General features: G+C 46.3%; 2 protein-coding genes across 7 annotated transcripts in view; one reads left to right on the top strand and one right to left on the bottom strand.

Moving 5' to 3' along the window:
* CSMD2 (CUB and Sushi multiple domains 2) overlaps positions 1 to 22880 on the top strand; it is a 643557-nt gene that overhangs the window by 288538 nt on the left and 332139 nt on the right. For all 5 annotated transcript variants that reach the window (XM_016958744.4, XM_063782964.1, XM_016958727.4 and 2 more), the window contains exon 6: positions 22176 to 22288. In XM_016958744.4, the coding sequence (XP_016814233.2) occupies positions 22176 to 22288 (113 nt within the window). The remainder of the gene's footprint in view (positions 1 to 22175; positions 22289 to 22880) is intronic.
* On the bottom strand, positions 4371 to 8688 carry HMGB4 (high mobility group box 4). Of its 2 annotated transcripts, none has more exons than XM_054681009.1 (2): positions 8221 to 8688; positions 4371 to 6296 (listed from the first exon to the last, which is right to left on the bottom strand). In XM_054681009.1, exon 2 carries the CDS (start codon positions 4968 to 4970, stop codon positions 4437 to 4439), a length of 534 nt encoding a protein of 177 aa, XP_054536984.1. In that variant the 5' UTR covers positions 4971 to 6296; positions 8221 to 8688; the 3' UTR covers positions 4371 to 4436. The 2 variants fall into 2 exon arrangements, with proteins under 2 accessions (XP_054536984.1, XP_016814239.1); XM_016958750.3 differs by having other exon boundaries at positions 8264 to 8672.

Consider the following 22880-nt stretch of genomic DNA (forward strand, 5'->3'; position numbering starts at 1 on the left):
AATGCCAGCTCCGCAGAAAACTTCTGACCATCCATTTCAAGTGCCCTCTATCCTATCTATCATCATTTATCTCATTACCCACGTTTATTTTCTAGTGAGTACTTTACCCTATCAAAAACTGATTCGATATATGTATTTGTGTTGTTTGTTTGTTTGTTTGTTAAGATGGAGTCTCACTCTGTCACCCAGGCTGGAGTGCAATGGTGCAATCTGGGCTCGCTGCAACCTCCACCTCCTGGGTTCAAGCAATTCTCCTGCCTCAGCCTCCTGAGTAGCTGAGATTACAGGCAGGTGCCACCACACCTGGCTAATTTTTGTATTTTTAGTAGACATGGGGTTTCACCATGTTGATCAGGCTGGTCTCAAATTCCTGACCTCATGAAACACCCACCTCGGCCTCCCAAAGTGCTGGGATTACAGGTATGAGCCACCGCGCCTGGCCTATTTGTTGTTTTTTTAATTGTCTGTCTCTCCTCACCAGAACGTGAGAGATGAGGAACCTTGTTGTATTCCCAGCACCAGAATAGTTGCTGTTATATTGCAGGCATAAGATTTATGTAAATATCTGTTGAATGAATGAGTAAGTAAATTAATGACTACATGAACACAGAAAAACGGTTGAGGAGAGAAGGATCAGAGTTGAGTGATTCAGTCATCAAGATGGTGATGGGCCTGCCTTCCTCTTCTCAAGGACAGGAGCACCTGAGGCCAGCTGAGTGGGCCTGGAATGCTGGCACCACACCAGATTGTCCATCTACTTTTTCTCTCACCCATTATCTTAGGTCCAGGCTCCCCCAACTTCTCCTCCTCCTTCCCTCCCTCTCTCTCCATTGTCATTACAACACAGTCATTAGAAGCCAGCAGATTCAGACCCTCCTATTGTCTTTTTCATAAAGGACTGTTAATGGAGTTAGTTTTCAGCAGGGGAACTGCAAACTCTTGTCAAAACTCTGACTTGGCCACCCACATTCACATAATTAATCACACAGGAAACCAGAAAGGGGTGGCATGAGAGCTGGGGCCTAGCTGTGTGGGGGCCCTCTTTCCAGAGAGGATTGTGGTACATCATACAGCTGCTGCCCACCAAGAGCCCACATTTCAGGCTGGAAACAAGACAACCCAACTGGAACTACTACTGGGTAATACAAGTCAGGATCTAATTAGCACTGGACGGTGGGAGGTGGCCCTCCACCTTCAAGATGTTGGTAACAAGAGATTGGTAACAAAGGAAAGGAAATTAAATGGGGAAGGTAGAGGCTGGAGATAGAAACAAGATTAAAGACAGTCTCTTCTAGAATTATAAGGAAGAGGGCATTTATTGAGTAATGTATTCTCTATTGCTGTGTAACAAATTACCACAGACTTAGTGGCTTAAAACAAAATACACTCATATGGTTTAAACATTTATAGTTTTAAACTTACATTTATACAGTTTCTGTGGGGTCAGGAGTCCAGTAACAGCTTAGCTGTGTGCATTGCTTGAGGCCTTGGTCAGCCAGGGCCAAGTTCTCATCTGCTGGCTTGACTGGGGAAGGATTCACCTCCCCACTTGTGTGGCTGCTGCAGTATTAAGTTCCTTGTGGTTGGTGGACTGAGAACTTCTGTTTCTCACTGGCTAATGGTCTGAGGCCACCCTCAGCTTCTAGACATTTCCCACAGTTCCTTGTCATTCCTTGCTACATGGGCTTCTCAAACTTGACCACTTACTTCATCAAGCAGCAAGGAGAATCCCTAGAGCAAAGTGGCTAGCAATATATAGTATTATTTATCATTACATAATCACAGAAGTGACATCCCATCTCCTTTGCCACATTCTATGGGTTAGAAGAAAGTCACCTGTCCAGCCCAGACTTAATAGGAGGGGATTATATAAGGGTGTGAACACCAGGAAAGGAGGAAAGGATTATGGAACAGCCACCCTAGAGTATATCCGCTATATTACCTATTAGATTTAGGACTGTGCCAAATACTTTTACGTGTATTACCTCAGTTAATTGCTAAAACAACCTGTAAGGCAGGCATTATCCTCCTTGCACAGATAAGAACATGAGGCTCAGAGGAATGAGAACTTGCCCTAAGTTCTGCCAACATTAAGGTGGGGACCACCATATCATGGCATCAAGTGAACTTGTATGAGTGTACAGGCTGGAGGGCCAGCACCCTTATAGTAAGGAGCAAGGGCCCCAGGGAGGCAGGGAGGGGGCAGGAAGAGCAGGAGGGGGATAGCTCTCCGTGAGGGGTGAGACCAGGAGGAAAGGATTGGTATGGATTACATTTCAAGAATGAAGGAAACTGAGAGCACTTATATCTGAGGATCTCTATTTTCTCAATGAAGCAGAAAATGCGGGCGTCTCCTGAGAGGGTGGAGGTTGGGCTGGAAGAGAAGCAGAGCCAAGTTGGAATAGCAGCTGTGGGGAATGGGGAACGGGAATTTTGCCAGCATGCCTACAAAGTTGTCAAGTGGAATAAGGCTGCTTCCTTCATGAAGACTGCAGCACAGGCTTGCTGAGTGGTCCCCAGTCCCTCCCCCATTACTTTCTGCATTCACTTTCATCATCTTGCTTTGCAGTGCTGCAATTTATGCCCAAGTCCATCTCTCCTGTCAGAAGGAAATTTTTTATAGGGCGGGAACTTAGCAGTAGTGCGTAATGTGCCTCCCTGTACCCAGCAAATGGCCTGGCACATGAAAATCCTCCACAAATGACCTGTTTGATTCCAGACCCTGAATTTCTAAATCACTGTATTACCTCTCATCCCCTAAAGGCTCATGCAGTTCTAAAAGACTGTTCAAAAATATGTATTTTTACTGTTCAGCGCAGTAGAGTAGAAAGTGTAGGTCCCTCTGTCGTGGAATAGGGGTCCTTAGAGGTGGAGTTAGGGAGATCTGTTGCATGTATAAACTGGTGACAAAAAAGCAGCTTTGCATTTTGGCCCAGTATTTTTGATGTCAAGAAGTCAGAAGAACCATTTCAAAATATTCCATTTCAATCTTTATTGATTGGTATGGAATGTTGCCTACAGTATATTCTTGCCTGAAAAATCTAGTTACCAGACAGACACTTACAGCACAATCCCATTTGTGTCAAATTATAGTCAAGTAGAAAAAAACCTAAGTCAAACCATCTCAGGGAAAAAATGAAATGTGTTGTTCATCTTCAATGAAAAGTTTAGGAGACTGTTCTGATGCCACAGGGATTCTAGCATCTCGGCCTCCTTCTTGGGCCCTATGAGATGGCAAATGGCTGTCCACATTCCCTGGACTGCAGTGTCCCCCAGGACTCCTTACACAGGTCCAGAGGTCCATCCTGATAGGACCAACTTGGGTCACATGCCCACCACTGAGCCAATGACTGTGGCCAAGGCGATCCTGCCCTCTTATCCAGCCTTGGTCACAAAAGGGAGTCAGAGTGCTATGAACAAGAGGAAGAGGAGTGGAGGCCACATATTATACATCTATCCACTGAAAAACGATTGATCTGGTCCCCCAGCCCCCTGCTTTTTTTTTTTTTTTTTTTTTTTGGTAAAATCTGCCCCTCACCTCCTCCTGATTAGGGAACACCCCGGGGAGTTCACCCTGGCCCCACTGAGCGTATCTAAGTGTTGCTGGAAATCCTGGGTTCCCTCAGGCCTATCTCAACTCAGATGCCATATGTTTCTCCTGGGGCCTCAAGTGTGAGCTTGAACTCTAGGCCTTCTAGCCCTGGCAGTCTTCCCAGTCCTGCCACTGCTTAGCAGAGTCAGGCCTCATGTTCCTGAACCTGACACTGAGTAGGGTCCTCTAACCTGGATCACCACTCAGAACCACGGTGCTTCTACCTCCATGACTGCTGCTGCTTTACACCTGGAGGCTCCCACCCAGTGGCCCAAGTCACACCTTTTGTTTACTGCTGACACTTCTCTCAAAGCCAGCCCTTCCCTCCCTTTCCCTCCCCTCCGTTCCCCTCCTTTCCCTTCCCTTCCCCTCCCTTCCCTTCCCCTCCCTCCTCTCCCTCCCTCCCCCTCCTCTCCCTCCCTCCCCCTCCTCTCCCTCCCTCCCCCCCCTCTCCCTCCCTCCCCCTCCCCTCCCTCCCTTCCCCTCTCTCCCCCTCCTCTCCCTCCCTTCCCCTCCTCTCCCTCCCCTCCCCTCCTCTCTCTCCCCATCCTCTCCCTCCCCCTCCTCCCCCTTCTCTCCCTCCATCCCACTCCTTCTCCCTCCCTTCCCCTCCCTTCCCTTCCCCTCCCTTCCCCTCTCCTCCCTTCCCCTTCTTTCCCTTCCCCTCCTCTCCGTTCCCCTCCTCAGGATCAGTCTCTCCTCTACCAAGCCACTCCCTCCTCCACAAAGCATCAGTCACAGCTACTCTAATGCCACACATGAGACCAGGAACAGGAAATACGGTTGAATGGCATTTTGTTTTTTCAAACTGGATCCATCAGCTCTGCCTGACTCTTTTCCCTCTTCACCAGTTTCTAGCTGACATTTGGTACTTCTTCCTGGCATTACATTGTTTACGGTAGAGTTCAAGTTCCTCGAAGTACTTAGCTCTCAGGAGAGCCGCTCTTTGCTCATAAGGGTGCTTCTCCAGGTCTGTCACTGTTGACCACATCTTCCCTGTGGCCTTGGCCACCTGCACCACCGACCAGTTCGGGTTCTCCCTCTTCAGCTGAGCATAGTGGTCTTGGCAGAAGAGTAGGAAGGATGATGGAGGCCGTCTGGGTGCCTGGGGATCCCGCTTTCTCCGTTTCTTCCTCTTGCCAACATAATTCATCATTTCTTCCTGGTATCGGGCTTTGTCGAGTTTGGCCAGGGCTTCATATTTGGCCTTTTCATGCTTTGAGATGGATCTCCATTTTTCCGAACACTTTCTAGAGAACTCTTTAAAGCCAACGTAGGTATTTGGCTGCTGCTCCTTGAATTTGTTTCTGTAATTCAGCAAAAAGTGAACGTAAGAAGAGACATTTGCCTTAGGCTTTAGCTGGATTTCTTTTCCCATGTTCGTAAGTTCACCTTTTTTCTGGATTCAGTAACGTGGACAGGAGAGACTGTTGTTCCCACACTCCAGGAGCAATCTAGAAAGTGCTCTACTTGCAGTGAATTTTTCTGTCTGCAAGACCTGTAGTCAGGGCTCAGCCTTTTCAGTGCTGATGGCATTGTTGAGTCAGAGGAGGGAAACTGTGACATCATCCACAAGCCAGCCAATCCCAGCCAACACCTGTGGGCATTTGTGTACAGGTGCTCATATTGGTTGCTTACTTGAGGGTCAATGTTTGCCTCTCATGAAAGATGATGGTTCATTCATAGTAGGCTATGAGGCAGCTATGTCCCCCGGAAATAATTCTCCTTGGCTTCCTGGAGGCAGTGGGTTTTGCTGCACTTTAGGGGCTTAAAATCCCTAGGCTGTAGTGACAGGCCATGGGGTCTGCCTTCCTCACTATACGATTTTCAGGATGCCTCATCATCCCTTCCAAAGACAGGCTGAGCATAATGAACATGGGGAGGTGGATAGCTCCAGGGCTGTCATGATAAAATGTGAAGTGTTTCTGTTTGCCTTGAACAGTGGCAGCTCATGCCATACAAAGGGTTTAGTAGTAACTCTAAAAGTAATCAGGTATGACAGCTGTGACTTGGTTCCTGTCAGGACAAAGTTGTCTAATTTAAAACCTGAGCACTTGGGCTATGAGTTTGAACTCTTCATTTCTCTGAAGAAATGTGAGGCGAAAGAGGGGGGAGAACCTTGAGATTTTATTAATTAACACTTGAGTTCATGAAAATGAAATGGAATTTGTAGCACATCCAGAAGCCTCCCCACTCTCATGTGAGGGGTCCCCATTTCTTAGGTTTAGAACACAAAGCTGTAACAGCTACACTCAAACTGGCCGGCTTCTGGCTTTTGGTCACAGTAATTGCGGATATTCCACTAGTCTTTCAATTGGAGGGAAGAGAAAAGATGAAAAAGTGTCATTCTGGGGGCCTTTGGACACTGCTAGGTACTTGCCTGTGTGGCACTGGGTTTAATATCACTTAATGGTTGACGATAGCCCCAAATTTATAGGACTAGAAAACTGAGTTTCATTAACATAAAAAGTAACATGTTCAAGGTTGAACAGCCACTCACAGGTAAGCGTGTGGATTTTGACTGCTGATTGCTTGACCTAAGCCTGTGCTTCATCCTGCCTGCACAGAGCTGTTGCCAGGGCACTGAGGGTCCAGATATTGGTCTCAGCAGCTGAGCCGGACAAGGAAACTTGCCTAAGACTAGACCATATTTTGAATTTTTCCAGGTTCATTCCCAGGATTCCAAGACTTCAATGTTCATCTTCTGTAAAAGAAAGATGGAAACTAATAAGAGTCTCCAATCCTGAATTCTTGCCCAGCTCTGCTGCAAGGTGGCTGGCCTACCTAAGCCATCACCTTTCTCCCTGTGAGCCAATGATCTCTCATAAATTGAGCATTCTGGACTGGCCAGGGAAGCCCCTCCAGGGGACAAGCTGTAGTTGTGTGGCAGGATTTGGGGGCCTATAAGATATCAGGTGCCATCAAGGAAGTCTGGGCTAGTAGGGGGTCTGGCAAAGGAACAGATTACTCTGGGGACACTTCTCAGCCTAGGTAGCCTTTTTCCCCCTGGCTCTTTCTCCCAAGGGGCCAGAGGTTGACTCACACATTTTTTGGACATGAGCAGGGCTGCATAGATGAATGGGACACAGCTCCTTTCTGAGATCAAAAGATGGGACATGTGGAAGAACTTTAATGAAAGTCCACGTATTCATCAGACTCTGCTCAGGCTCAGACACACACACACACACACACACACACACACACACACACAGAGTAGCTTATCTGGGCCTCTTAACCTTCCATTCCCTCTCATGATAAGATCCAGGAAGATTAACCCACAATAGCTATCGGGAAGCTAGCAGATTTAAGAAGAAAAGGCAGTAAAAGGGAAAAGCTATGTCAACCTTTTGGTGTTGTCAAAGTTCCAACTTGGAGGATGAAGCAGGGGAAGTCCTTGTTTAGGGGAGCTTAGGAAAGGTAAATAAATCTGGCTTCCTAAATCAATGCTGTGTGCTGGGTGTCTAAGAGTTGCCCTTCCAGATCCCCTTTCCAGCCTTCTCCAACCTTCTCTTTTCAACCTTCTCTGGCCTGGAAAGCTGGTCTGTATGAGCCACATCAATGGATCCCATACCCTCTGGTTTCCATCTCACTTTGGTCAATGGGGCCCTCCACAGGAGATCAGAGATGGAGGAAAGTTAAGTCAAGGCATTTATTCTCCTGGATCCCCACCCCAGGGTCACTTGGAGCTGGTTCTGTGTCCCTGGACTGAAGGTCACTGGTCCTCATAAGGTGTCCTCTCTAAATGACTCTCTCCTTCCAGTACAGGCATTGCCCCCTTTCTTTATCTCCTCCTGGCTAGGGTGGTAAAACTCTACTTTTATGAGCCTCTGAGGTCTCTGCTACTTTCCCACGCTCTGCCCTCACCAATCATTGTAATTTGAGTGGCCATCTGTTTCCTGCTGGGACCCTGACCAAAGTACCATGGTTTTAGCCTTTCACCATGTAGGCATCAGTTTAATAAAGAAGAGTAATGAGCTTCTGGAGATCCAAGTGCCTGGCAGTCACACAGCCTAGAGCAAGCATGCCTGCAAGGACAGTAGCATGACCAGACCACATGCCCAGGAAGAGGTGTCCAATATTCCCTAGATTATGAGATGACCTCCAGGCAGGAGCATTGGTCTAGAGGGCCAGATAGTAAATATGATAGGCTTGGTGAACCACAGGGTTTCTGTTGCAAGTACCCAGCTCTACCACTATACCTCGAAAGTAACCATAGAAAATACCTAAACCAATGAGTGTGGCTATGTTCCAATAAAACCTTATTTTTAAAAAATAGGCTGCAAGCTGGGGGTCATAAATCTGCCAACTCCTCGTCTACAGATGTGAGTTCAGTATTTTCAAACATCTTGATTGCAGTCTGCAATAAGAAATACATTTTACATCATGACTCATTTACATACATACATACTTAATATTTATATAATGCTTAATATGAGCCAGTCTCTCTTCTAAGCACTTTATGTACATCATTCCATTCAGTCCTCATAACAAGCCTATGGGAGGGCTATTTTTATCTCCATACAAGGATAAGTGAATTCAGATGAAGGTAGCAAAGCACAGAGAAGATAGAGAGATAAAAAATTTCTACTTGTGTGACATACTCTTATTTTCTACTCTGTTATAGTCACCTTTACTTTATGTTGTTATTTAAAATGCCACCCACAGACTGACCTCATGACCCACTGATGGGTCACACTCCAAGAATGGATTTGAAAAACACTGTCCAGACAAGCTGAGAGGGAGCTTCCGCCTCGGAGACTGTGAGATCCTCTTTACTTGGTGGCAGTAACATGAAGTGGAAAGAACATGGCCTTTTAAGCCAGACACATATAAGTTCAAATTCTAGCTTTGCCATTTACTAGCTGAATAACTTTGGGCAAGTCTAGCTCATTACAACCATATCTCTAAAAAGTAGTGAGGTGATAATAAAGCCATAAGGATTAAACAAATTGAAATGATAGGAATAAAAACAGATGGCACTCCCCCTCTCCAGTGTGGGCTGGACTTAGCCACCCACTACTAATGAGTAGAACATGGAAAGGGACAAATAGTAACTCTACAGTGGGGAAATCTGGCAGACACCACTTTAACCAAGTGATCAAAGTAAGCATCATCAATAACAGGTCATGTTGAGATCACAGAACCCCTTTCTGTGTTGCCATAATAACAGCATCTCACCCCCATGATATTCTTCCCCAAAATCCATAGCCAAGGTCTACGAAAAAACATTAGACAAACTGAAATAAAGAATATTCTACCAAATACCTGATCAGTACCCTTCAATAATGTCAAGATTTTAAAAAACCAGGGCAAGGCTAAGAAACCGATGCAGATTGGAAGAAACCAAGAAGACAGGACAAATGCAATGAGAGATGCTAGACTGAATCCTGTGACAGACAAAAAGTGGGCCACTGGTGGAAATCTGGGGAAATCTGAATAAAATGTTTCATTTAGTTAATAGTACTGTACCATTGCTGACTTCTTAGTTTTTATGCATGACCCAGGGTTATGTAAGATGCCAACATTAGGGAATCGGGGTGAAGGGTATACAGGACATTTCTGTACGATCTTTGCACTCTTATTTCAAAATAACATTTTTTTAAAGAAAAATCTTTCCAGTTGATAGCAATGTGCAGCCAGGGTAAAGACACCCTGCTCTTGATCCATCATCTCCAGGAATCACAGGGCCAGATTTTACCCTCAATTACAGCAGCATATGCTCTTAGCATATCTCTGTCAAAGTATCTCTCAAATTTTGCAGCATGGTGGAATCACCTAAGCTTTCCAAAACCCTCAGTGCTCAGGCCACAGCAACAACAGCAAACATACCTGGCATAAGCATGTATATGTCAAATGCTTTGAAACTTCCTTCATCCCCCTCCTGCCCCTTCCTCTGTGGAGTGGGACTCACTGGTTGCATTTACCCTCTGAACAAGGCATCTGCAAGCGGCAGAAGAATGCCTCTCCAAAGATGCTGGCGTCCTAAGCCCTGAAACCTGTGAATTTGTTCCTTACTTGGCAAAAGGGACTTTGTAGATAAGATTACTCTAAGGATTTAGAGCTAGGGAGATGATCCTGGATTATCAGGTGGGCCTGATAGAATCACATGGCCTTTGTAAGAGGAAGGCAGGAGTGTCACAGTCAGAGGAGATGTGATGAGAGAAGCAGAGGATCAGAGGTGGAGAGAGATTTGAAGATGCTACACTGCTGGTATTGAAGACAAGGGAAAGAGGCCACAAGCCAAGAAATGCAGGTGGCTACTAGCAGCTGGAAAAGGCAAGCAAAAGGATTGTCCCCTAGTGCCACCAGAGGGGCTCAGCCCTCCCCACACCTTGATCTTGGCCTGCTGAAACCCATTTTGGACTTCTAACCTCCAGAATTATAACACAATAAATTTGTGTTCTTTAAGCCCCTAAATGTACAGTTATTTGTTAAGGCAGCAATAGGAAACTAGCACAGTATCTTTCTCCTCTGGCTGCTGGTCTGTAACTTTTCTTCTGCCATTCTTAACCCCTGCTTGTGTTAATGAAGAAGACACATTTGAGGGTGAAGGTTTTATACCACGGCATATTCAATTTGTTGAGGGAAAAGAACATGATATATTCAATCCTGCACACTCTTCTTCACTCACTCGCTGACTCATTAAGTCACTAATTCACTCATTCACTTACCAGTTAATTCACTCTTACGTTCTTTCAGTTCATTCACTCACTCATGTACTCACACACCCATCTCAATAAATAGCTGTTGAGTTGCTGGAGCAGTGTGGCTGCTGCTTTGATGGCCAGTGATGAACAGTGTTTGAGGGATGGATGTGTCCCAGAAAGGAGGGTGGTAGTCCAGGGAATCATCTGAATTCACTTGGATCGCTACATAGTAAGAAACCAGATAGGGAGGCCAGGCCATAAGCAGTCAGTCCAAGGCTCTCTGGCACTGACCTGGTGCCAGGAACTGTTAATCAATCAGATGTGAGCGCAATATTTTAATAAAAATGATGATCATACTTTGGGTACATCATCTCTGGAAGCCTGGAAGCGTGAAAAGAGAGATTAATTTATCCAAGGCCACACAGCAATAAGTGGCAGAGCCAGGCTTCGAACTCAAGCCTGTTTGACCCCTTGGCTCATATGTTTAGCCTCTACTGGTAGTCTAGGAACTCCCTTGGCTGGGGCTAGGGTAGGGAAGCAACTGGGAAGGAACAAGGCCAAGTATTTCAGGAGGAGGGAAGAAGGAAGGAAAAAAAGTTATCTAAATCTCAACGTTTAAAAGATTCAGGTGAGTCTTTTCTAATCTGGGTTGATCCTCATTCTGGATAGATCTAGTCAACTTATCTCTAGGTCATGGGATGTTCTAAGTCCGGGAGGTCAACTGACTTGGATGACCCATAGAACTTCACCAGCATCTGAAGATAAGCACGGAGCCTGCATCTACTCCCAAGGGCAGAGGCTTGCCAAAGCCAGGTGAGGTGTCAGCACCCAGCCCAATGGACTAGTGGGCAGGTGGGCAGGCAGTGGTCAGATGATTAGACACAGAATGGGATCAGCCTGCTTGGGGGATGCCTGGCTACCTATGAAAGGATACGGGACAGATCCAGAACAAGACCAACTCTGGGTTGATAACTCACACAGTGATCTATGGATACTCCTCACAGGTCTTTAAAAACCTACTCCTTTATAGCATAGGAGAGTGGCCCTGATTATTCAGTCCACCTACTTCTCTTTCATCCACAGTAGACATCTTTTGTTTTGTCTGCCTAGCACTCCTCCCTTCTTTTGAGCACATTCCTTCTTTTGGAGAATTGTCCCCAAACTAGTCATGGGGTTCTAGTGGAGGCTACCTCCTTGGCCCCAGGAATGGGTACATTCCCCAGCTAAACTAATCAGGGGCCTCTGATGGGCTTTTTCTAATTAGAGTCATGGGGAGAGATTGTCATCTTCTCTCTAGTGGTGAAGGTGAGAGAGTGAATCACAGAGCTACTAAGGGTGGTCATGGCTCCAGCCTCAAGCAGCCGCCATTTGCAATAGAGAGAATGATGCCAGCAGGCAGAGCACAACAGAGATGGGGCACCGAGAGAGGGCCTTTGTAGCATCTGAGTTCTTGGTTCTGGCCATCCCTGGGGCCAGCTACAACTCTACTCTTCCTGTGGTTTAGCTACAATCCATAGCAGCCAATCATTTCTTCTGTAGGTGGATGTGATCTGGATTTCTCCCATCTGAAAGCCAAAGTATAAGGCATTAATCCAGGTGGACGGCAGCAAGCAATACAAGAAGAGAGGAATTCTCCTCTCCATTTTTGATGCTTTTTGGGCACATGCTATGTGCCAGGCACCTTTTATATGCATCACCTCACTTAAACCTTTTAACAACTCAATGAAGTGGGTGCTGTTATTATCCTTACTATATAGATGGGGAAACTGAGGCCTAAAGCAGGTCAGTTACTTGCCCAAAGTGAGACAGTAAGTTTAGAGCTGATGATACTTGAACCCAGGCAGTCTCCTTCTAGGGCCCGCGTGCTAAGTCTCTACCCCAAATTAGTTTCTACTCAGTAAATATTATTCCCTTTGCCTACGAGTCTACCTTGCTGTACAGAGATATGGCAGGGCCAAGAATTGTAGATGTCGTGTCTTGAGGCCTTAGAGGAAACTTTGTGAGCGTCACTCACAATCGCACTATGAGATATAAACTGGGGAAAGAAGGGCTCAGAGAAGTGAAGCCACCTCTCCAAGGTCACATGGCCAGCAGACAATGAAGGCAGGATTAGAACTCAGCTCCATGGGACTCTAGGACCACTTGCTCACTAGCCTTAGTGTGTGTGAGATGTTTAGCCCACCCATCCTCCAGCTGTTGGGCAGCTCACTCATTCTTCTGGACATCAGAGCTGCTGATCTCTGGCAGGGCCCACTAGCTGCCTCCTAACAGGGGAAGGGACATCCATGATGCTCAAACTCAGAGTGGCAGTTAAGTGGCAGGCACACACTGATGTGGGCAGCTCCTCAAGAAGCCATTTACAACAGTCCCTCTGCGTGAGAAATAGTACTAATTACAAGCAGCGGAGGCTTCTGCAAGGCAAGCGGTGCCACCCTCTATGGCAGGAAGCAGGTTCCTTCTCCAAGTCATGTCTGCCAGTGACAGGTGGAAAGTGGGCAAGGCTGGGAAAGCAGGAGCCAGTGGAGGCCAGGCTGGGGTTCCCCAGAGAAAGAGGGAAGGTGATGGCCAGGTGTACTGGCTGGTCTGGGTACCACAGAGTGCCCTGTCCTTCTACCCCTGCACTGCTCTATCACCAGAGTAGATGCAGGTGCCTCATTTCCCTGGAGAAAACTAAGCCAGGCTGCTCTGCGGTCTACTCTGAAGGGTAGGGTTCAAGGCATTGGTAAGATCCCACCCCCTCTTCTCAAACCCCAGCAAGGCAGGGGGAAAATAGCTCACATTTGTGAGGCACCTACTGTATGCCAGGCACAGACTTGGACACATTATACACATGAGCACTGCTGCTCAGAGGAATCCCATTGCACAGATGAGGAAACTGAGGCTCAGAGAAGTTACGTTGCATGCCCATGTTCACACAACTAGGAAACAGTAGAACGCAGATTCAAATATAGCACTGTCTGGTTCTGAAGGCCTGGCCCTTAACCCTTAACCTTTTTAAACCTATTGCCTCTGTGAGGAACAAGACAGGTGATGAGCCAGATAGGTGTCATCTTCACTTAGGCAGAGACTCCAGTCAGGAAGAAGAGGGTTGAGTAGAGTTGAGTGTGAATATGCTGTAGTCACCACGCTCTTGAGGCCTGCACCCTGTTTCTGGGCCAAGCCTGGTGGGGATAGGCTTTAACATCCTAGAGCATGGAGGCTGCCAGTCCTCAGGACTGCCTTCCCGGATCTCAGATCTGACATATAATAGAGACTTGGGCTGGGGACAGGGGACAGCCAGCTAAAGCCTCAGCAGCTGGTCAGAGTGGAGACTGCTCTTAGATTCTGTCCAGTCAGACTGACTCCTGGAGGATAAATGTACAAGGTTCAGGACATCATATAAAAGTAATAAGGGCAAGTTGGGGAGGCAGCAACAGAAGTGGAAGAAATGATGCTAGGACACCATTTCCCAAATCTCCCCTGGGAAAGCCAAGCCTCTGGGGTCTTCTCCTCATTAAAGTGAGTACTCAGCCCTTCTCTCCATCCAAACCTCAAATGGGGGCCATAGGGACCTACCTTCCTGATAGAAGTTGCATCAGCTCATTGGCCCAGCTTGGGACACATGACCACCAGGATCCAATCAGCTGTAGCCTATGGGTCATATGATGTACATGGCTACCCCTGTCAGGAGCTGTGGGTTGAGGGAAGGAGACTGATTTTCAAACGCTTCTAGTCTTCATAAGAGAGTAGAACTGCCTGATTTAGACCTGGAGACAGTAAAGGATGGAGTGGGCAACTCAGAAAAGCTGCTGGGGATCCACCCACAAGCCTCTTCACCCAGAGCTTGGCATCAGCACCAGTTCTGATCTTCAGACCCAACCCTGTTCTGTCACTTCAGCACGATGGGAAGATCCTCTCTATAGAGGCAGGAAACACCTTACCCATCAGCTCTGCCAGCTGAGCAGCTGAGCTAGCAATGGAAGGAAACTGACACACCAAGCCACCCCTAGACCTTCGCAATATGCCACCACCCAATACACAAGACCCAGCTTGTTGGTGAGGAAGCCCTCATCCCGGCAACAGCCAGGGTCCCTGTTCCTCAGCACTCCAAGCCTCAGACATATGTCCTCCAGAGAGCCGTGCATCTGGAGGAAAAACATTTACCTGATGTGGTTTCTGTGGGTTCCCTGGAGCTAACAATTAGCTGAGCAAGAAAGAGTTCTGATAATTTGTTGAGTTATATTGAGTTTCTTCTGGGGAAAGGGGAACATTTGCCCACATTGATTAGCAGACCCCACTGTTGCTGCTTTGGGGATAGGTCAGCATGAGAAGAATCCCCAGGAAGGTACCAGCAGCTGCTAAGTGAAGCAGGTAGTGGGGCACAGCCAGAGCTGAGGAACTAGGACTGGGGAAGCATGTCTTGACAGGAGTGGGCAGTGCCATGGGAAACCCGGGTGAAGCCCGCGTGGCACTGGAGGCCCTCCCTCCTATTCCCTGGCTCACCTGCTCACTGCCTCTTTCTCTGCTTTTCCCCACATGTAACCTCTGCTTTCACCAGCAGGCTCTCATTCATTCATTCATTCGGCCAATCATCCCTTCTTCCACTGAGTGATATTTACTGAGCCCTTTCTTTATGTCAAGCACTCTCCAAGGTACCAAAGAAAGGACTGTGAACAAGAAAGAAACAGGTCCTGTCTTCAGGGAGCTCATAGTTCAGCAATGCATGGTGAGAGAAGCACTATGGTGGAGAAAGTGCAGGGTGCCCAGAGGGGACAAAGGAGAAGTAAACCAGACCTAGCAACAAAGGACAGGTTTCCTGAGCCAGGGGCTGATACACCTGCACGATGAGTAGGAAGTAGCTAAGAAAAGAATGGGGATGGATCAAGATTGGGAGAGAGAATTTGGCAAGAAGGTAAATTCTTAATTGTTGGGAACATTCAAAATAGATCATAATTGACCGTTTTTCAAGAATGCTGTGGTTGAGATTCAAATATAGCTGGGCATTAGACCTAGAAGATCTTTGAAGTCCTTCTCAAATCTCAGATTTTAAGATTAGCTGGTTCCCACTCTCCTGATAGCAGAGGGGATGTAATTCGATATCCCACCACTGAAAGTAAGCTACTGCTGTTTGTTCATTTATTCATTCATTCACAAAGCATGTCCAATAAAAGTGTTCTTAACCCACCCCGCCTCCCCCAAAGAAGCCAGCTGGACTACCCAGCACTCCCATGGCCTCAGTAGATCTTCCTGACTGGTGCCCATGGCACCCCCAGCACCTGCTGCCAACAGGCCGTCTCCCACCCCCACCCTCAATGCCTGTGCACTTCTGCTCCTATCAGCTGAGTCTTGCACTTTCCGAGATTCAGTTGGGTTTGTTGCCAAGTCTCTCAGTGCCAGTCATACTTGTTATTGTAATTATGTGATTTAAATTAAACATCACATAAACTGATGAAATATGAGTGTGAAAGGAAATATAGTTGCATCTATGGAAACTAAATTGAATGCTTTGGAATGATTCCATGAAGGAGAGTCTCTTAAAAGAATTGCTTACTAAATATTAGGTGTGAGTGAATGAGACAACTGTACCCCACTGGGTAAATTACATGAGGGGAGGGGGATGGGACAAAGCATCCTTAGCCCCTTGATGAGAATGGATGTCAATTTCTGGCACATAGTAGGTGCTCAAGAAATATTTGTTGGCTGGACGATCTGTAGCAACATTTGAAATGGTGAATGATGCATTGTGGTTGTAGTTTATATAAGATAGACAATGTGGAGAACAAACCCATGATCAAAGGGAAGGCCTTGGTCCTGCATTAAACTGATTGGCAAATAAATGTATGCTTAAGTGTTTTACATTATAATGAAATGTTGAAGCTACATCTGTGTCCTTTTTTATGATTCCCTACTTAGAAATTAAATTATTATTTACCAACCAACTACATCATCTGTGAGGCTTCTATGGTAGGAATTAGCAAACTTTTTTTTCTGTAAGAAGCCAGAAAATAAATATTTTGGGCTTTGCAAGTCATCATCTTGCACAACTCCTTAACTCTGTCATTGCAATGTGGAAGCAGCCACAGACAATTTGTAAATGAATGAATGGGCATGGTTGCAATCTGGTAAAACTATATTTACAAAAACAGGCAGCAAGCTATAGTTTGCCAACCCCTGTTCTATGAAATGTATTTGTTCTGTGTGCCAGGCACTGTGCTGTGCACCAGAGATACTGAGACACAAAAAGAAGATTTTATTCCAGCTCCCATGGAGCTTGCCGGCTAGTTGAAGAGATGGTCAACTCAAAAGATGAGTACAATTTGGTATGCCCAGGATCATGGCAGGGCCATGTCCACTGGGGGCAGGGAGAGGGAGAGATAGAGGAAAGGAAATATTTAGTTAGGTTTATAGGATCAGTGATATTTTCCCAAGTAGCCAGGTGGGGCAACAGGAAAAGGGCATTACAGGTAGAGGGAATAGCATGTGCAAAGGTCTGGCACACGAAAGTACTAGTCGCATTCCAGGATGTACAAGCCATTCTGTGTAGCTGGATCTCGAAGTGTGTGTCACTGAAGAGGAAAGACATTAAAAAGCTTGGACTTTATTCTGGAGCCAGTGGGTTCAACCATTGCTGCTGGCTTTCCAGCAATGCAGGGATTTGATCAAAATTCCCCACAAAGTATGGAAGATCGATCAGAGGCAGAGGGCAAATCAGAAGCCCATCTCTGTAGTCCAGGTGAGAAACGATAAGGACATGAAATGGAGAAGACTTGGCCACAATTGGCGATAGGGGTGAAGGAGAGCGGGGAGTTGAGGATGCTGCCTGGGTTGGGTGACCAGGAGGATGGTGTAGATTAGGGGGAGCAGTTGCACTAAGGAGCAGAAACGACTGGGGGAAAGCTTTGGTTTGTTCAGAGCATAGTAACCAACCCCAAACACATACTAGGTAGCCGGGAATTGAATCTTTAAAGGCTGGCTCAGATCTTTCAGAGCTGTCCACACAACCAGGGTGGGCAGGCACTGCTGGTAAAAAAAAGCCTTGGGAGGCTCAGGGGCCTCTTTTCAAAGATAAGGCCCAGCAACTCATATTCAAAAGAAACTTCCATTTGTCCCAGGCATTCACTCAGTTCCTGGAAAATATATAACATCATGGGATTGTCTTGGGTAAAGAATTTATCTTGACATAGCAAGTCCTAGGAGTTTAGCTAAAGGAAAACTGATTTTGGAAAGCATTTTGATAAGAATGGGTGTCAAGGCTGAGTCATTAAAGGTTTGCTTCAGGAATGAGAGGTGGCTTAGGTTTGGCAGAGGAGGGATCAGCCTCAAACAAGGGCCTTGGGACTATTTGCCCACCACTGACAAAGACATTTTCAAAAGGGTTTCTCTGATTGTATCCTGGTGTCCTCTCCATTCATCAGGGAGGAAAGCAGGTGACAGGTGGGAAGGGAAGAGGGCTTGGGAGTGGGGATAAGGTGGTGAGGACCTCCTATATTTCACATTCTCCTAGGCCAGCCTTGGGGATGGGGAGGGATGGTTTATGCTTAGTACTGAGATGCAGAAGTGCTTCAACTCTGAATCAGACCAGGGCCATGCACATAGCTTACTTAACAGATAATGCCCACAGGAGATGCTCTGGGAGGACAGAAGCCAGATGCTATTGATGGAGAAGGAATGGAGGCTGAACAGAAAAGAAGGCATTGCAGCTGAATCGTGTACATTACAGGCTTTTCAGGGACTCCCTATATCTAGGGAACCACAGTGGGAGTGGCCCTCACTTGCAAGCACAGTGCCTTTTACAAAATATGTGCTTGGTGATTGCATGAATGAATGTTCTCCTGAAGATGTCAGTTTTCAGGGATGCTAAGATTTAAACTAAGATCTCCTAACACTCCTCCCCCTCGACTTACAATTAGGCAGCAATTCCTTGCACAGTCACTGTTGTCATATTGGTGGGGGTATCTCTCAGCTCCCCAACATCCCGACTGCATGAGAAGCTTCTTAAGAAGAAATGCTTCCCACAAAATCTGCTCTGAGCTCTTCTTCATGAAGGGAATGGCTCAGAGCTTTCTGCAGAGGAGCTCAAAGCCACTTTTCTATAATCAACTACATGCATTACAGGGAGTGATTTTTTTTTAATTCTCCCCAAGCCAGATTCCATTAATGAAGCCCCATTTAACAGAAGTCAATTTACCAAAAAGAAAAAAAAATTGAGTGTAATTGCTTAAATACATTTTATGTTGTACTGCAATAGCAATTTTCTGGGTGAACTTGGAATTCCCCAAGCCCCCCGTAGTGAAGTTAATGTGGACAGAAAGGTTTGAAAGGGAGAATCTCTCTTTGTGTTTTTCTCCTTTAATTATGATTCTAAGAGGGAGCAAAATTAAAGAGGATCCTGGGGGAAGTCAGGAGGGGGGAGAAGAGGAACAGAATGGAATTCAGCCTAAATGATTCCACTGCCTTCCTTCATGCTTACATGTACATGTGAGTGTAATGCAGTGGCTGAATGCATAGGCTCTGGATGGGATGGCTGGATTTAAATCCCACCTCTGCCACTTAATAGCTGTGTGACCATGAACAAGTTTCTTTACCTCTCTGTGCAGCCAGGTGGTACAGTGAGAAAAGGCATAAAGAGCATCAAGGGCAAAGACAGAGAAGCACAAAAGAACAATGTGTATTCCTGAATACATGAACTCTTCTGTTTGACTGGAGAACTGTGTGTGTGTGTGTGTGTGTATGCACACTCAGGGTGAAAGGCAGGCAGGAGTCAAACCGGGAAGGCTTCACTGAGAAGGTGACATTTGTTCAAAGCCTTGGAGGAAGCGAGGGGCTAAGCCAGGTGGAGTTCTGGGAGAAGTGCCAGTGTAGCAGGCAGAAGGGATGTCAACTGCAAAGACCCTGAGGCAGGAGCAGGCCTGGCCAGTTTTGAACAGTGAGGAGATATCTGTGGCTGGGGCATAAAGGGTAAAGAGGAGGAGGCAGGAAAAGTAAAGGAAGAGTGGCTTTTTCAAGGCCTTGTAGGCTATAATAAGGTCTTTTACCTTGAGGATTAGAGCCATTGAAGGTTTGTTTTGTTTTGATTTGTTTTTCACTAACTCTATTATAATATAGTTTACATAAAATAAAATTACCATTTAATTTATTTACCTATTTACTTATATTTTGGAGATGCTATCCAAAATATAAGTAAATAGGTAAATAAAATGGGGTCTCACTGTCTTGCCCAGGCTGGTCTCCAACTGCTAGGCTCAAGCAATCCTCCCCGCTTGGCCTGTCAAAACCCTGGGAATACAGGCGTGAGCCACTGTGACTGGCTGTAAATTACCTATTTTAAATGTACAGTTCCTTGGAGCTTTGCCCAATGTGTACATCTCATCTAATCAACATCTCATTTGAGATGTAAGACATTTCCATCACCCCCAAATGTTCCTTGCACTCTTTCCCAGCCAGGCAGTCCCCAACCTTTATCTCTCACCCCCAGCTCTGACAACCACTAATCTGCTTTCTCTCACTAAACTCTTTTGCAGAGTTTCATATGAATGAGTCACTCAGTATATATTCTCAGTATATCCTCCTTGATGGCCCAACATAATGCTTTTAAGAGTCATCCATGTTGCAGGTATTGGTAGCTGGTTCCTTTCATTGGAGAGTTTCGAGCAAGGCATGACACCATCTCAATGGCAGAGTCTGATGTGATGATTCTGCCATGTAAGCCCCCAATTCTTTGATAGATGCCAAGAAAACTCTCAACTGCCCAACATTTATGTCCAGGGAGGTAGGAGCAGAACAGAGTAAAGCTGCATGGGCAACACAGGGCCCTGAGAGTTTAAGCCTCGGAAATTAACAATTAACAGGATTTCTAGGAGTGGGTAAAGGTGTGGGAGAAATGGGAGGTGGGAGATGCCCCTTAGGGCTTCTCCTGATCTCACAGGCCGGGGAAGTCTCACTGACTTCCTGCTGCAATCTCGATCATTAATCTCATCCTGCTCTTGAGACCTCAGCACCCTCCCCTCATTCCATTTTGCAATAAAGAGCTTTTGGTCCTGAATTATTCAGGTAGATTCTCCCTACTTCTACTTCCCTTATATAAATAGCCTCCAAGCTTTGTCATTGAGATAGAATTGAATTTGGCCTGGAGAAAAAAAAAAACCCACAATACGTTTGTGGCTCCTTAGAAAACTTAAATGACTCAGTCTGTAATAAACTATTTTAAATGGGATCTGGTGAAATACAGTAATTGGTTTTTATAATAGTTTTTACCATAGCGGTATGGGTTATATTCCTGAAGTTTGGTGTGTGTCAGCATTTTCATTTAGTAAGAATTCAGTTTTGCAGTGCGTGAAGCTCCTTGGTTAGTTCTTTTGTTTAATGCATATTTATGAAGACCCACTATGCTGGATGTCTTCCATTTGCACCTCCAGATCCTCTCCCTTGCCTTCTCCTTGCTCCATGCCTGAGAAGACTTACCTAAGGGGCTGCATCAGTATGCTCTCTTGCTCTCTGGCTTCCAGTTGGGCTAGATCAACAGGAGAATCAGTGGGAGACTGGAGGAGGGGAAGGAAGAGAGTGAGTTCTGGGTGTTCATTCTTTGCCTCCTCTTGATGGGCTTTTCACAAATTGGCTATAGCCCCAGATTGTGAAAGAAGATCTGGGTCCTATATGGTGTCTTCTTACATGCAGCCCCCTGTTTGGAGATAACTATTTTCTCTCTGCTCCAGGATTGGGAGTGGTAACAAGTCCCTCAGTTGCCAGCCCCAGGATACTGCCCCTCCCGGGTGGTTCCCCCATAGTCGGCCCTCACCTTTATAGTTCCAAGAGTTTGATGAATGACTGTTTCACATAGGATATAAGGACCTATGTGAAAGAGTATAGAGAAAGGGTATAAGGACCTATGCAAAAGAGTCACTCATCAAACTCCTGGGACTCTTCTTATATGACTGTGACGCCTGTTTTCTGCTGGAACCCTGAAATGCCTACTTTGTGTCCAGTATGGTGTTAGAAGCTGGAAATCAAGATGAAGAATGGAACAGCAGCTGCCGTTACTGACAGCTTGTTATTGCCAGGGACTGTGCTGAGATCATCTTTTGTGTATTATCTCATTTAATCCTTGCAAGCTTTTGAGGGAGGGGTCATTATGATCCCCATGTTTTAGATAAGGTCACTAAGTCTCAGAGGGTTTCTGTAGTTTTCCTGAGCTCACACAGCTGATCCCTCCAGAGCTCAAGTTTCTTCACTACTAGGCCACATTGCCCCCTTTGAGGAGTTATCTTAAGGAAACCACACACTTCTATAACTGAATTATAATTTGAATAAAATGTTGTGGCATCACAGAGGAAGACAAAGGAAAATTATATTTATTAAGCTAACATGTGCCAGATACTGACCTCGATTCTTTGTGCATAAGAGTTCTTACTTATTCCTACAATCTCTTAGGGCTGGTATTACTCCTGTTCTCCAAAAGGTTAAGTAACAGGTCCAAGGTCACACTGGTGAAACCTGGATAAGAACCCAAATCTGTGCTTCAAAGCCAAGGAGAGTAGGGAATGCTTTACTGCAGATGTGATACTTAAGGGGCTTCCCAAAGTCATCTTGGGGGACATGGATGGGCAGGAGAAAGGGTTACAGGTGAATATATTCCAAGCAGAAAAGGCAAAGAACTAGAAAAAAGAAAAAGGATGGAATGCTTAGGGAATTTAAGCAGGAGGTGCTGTGGTCTGAAGGATCAGTTGCCTCCTCCCAGCAGCTGAGGGAAACCCAGCAGTGGGATGAGGCCCTGGAGGAGCCATCTCAAGCTGCTCAGGCCTAGGGTACTGGAGGGGCCTGGGGCAACACCGCCTTCCCTTCCTGCTCCAGAGCTGGGCTGAGGCCTTGGCACTCAAGGGAAGTGGAGGAACTCCTGAATGCTCATACACCTATACCACGCAGCTCTGGTCCCTGAGCCCATCTGCTTCCTGTTCCCACAGGTTCACCGGAGCCAGCCTCCCAGCCCCCGTTATCAGCAGCAAGAACTGGCTGCGACTGCACTTCACATCGGATGGCAACCACCGGCAGCGCGGATTCAGTGCCCAATACCAAGGTAGGCAGGTCCCAGGACTGTCTGGCTTCCTCAGTGGGCAGCAGAGATGACACCTGGAGGGCTCATCGCCTCCCCCTACTGGGTCCGGTGTGGCTTCAGGCATCCTTGCCTTCTTTGTACATTTCTATTTGCAGACCAGAGGTCTGCAGATTTGCATCTCTGCATCTGCCCTTGTCTTTTGCCCCAGGGAGGGATGTTTCCCAAATTATGTAGCTGGAGCTGCCCCTCACATGCCAGGCTAATCATAATAGTTAATACCAGATGCCTGCTAAGAGCCAGGCACAGTGCTAGGCACTTGGCAAGTACCATCTCCTTTAATCTTCATCATTATCCTGCAAAGGAAATACGGTCATCACCTCACTTTATGGACAAGGAAGCTAAGGCCCAGAGAGGTTAAGCCAATTTCCCAAGGCCATCCGAACTCCTGCCTTTTGAGTCCGGAGCCCACCCTCTTAACCACCAGCCTTTGCTGACCTCTGCAGCCTACATTTCTACTCTTTTTCATTTTATCTAAAACATGAATATATTCCAAAATCACTTTAGGGAGCATGATAGCTTTGATGCTCAGATCTGTGAAGAACTGTCTAGTGGC

Source organism: Pan troglodytes, chromosome 1 (assembly GCF_028858775.2).
Source record: "Pan troglodytes isolate AG18354 chromosome 1, NHGRI_mPanTro3-v2.0_pri, whole genome shotgun sequence".
Classification (NCBI taxonomy): Eukaryota; Metazoa; Chordata; class Mammalia; order Primates; family Hominidae; genus Pan; species Pan troglodytes.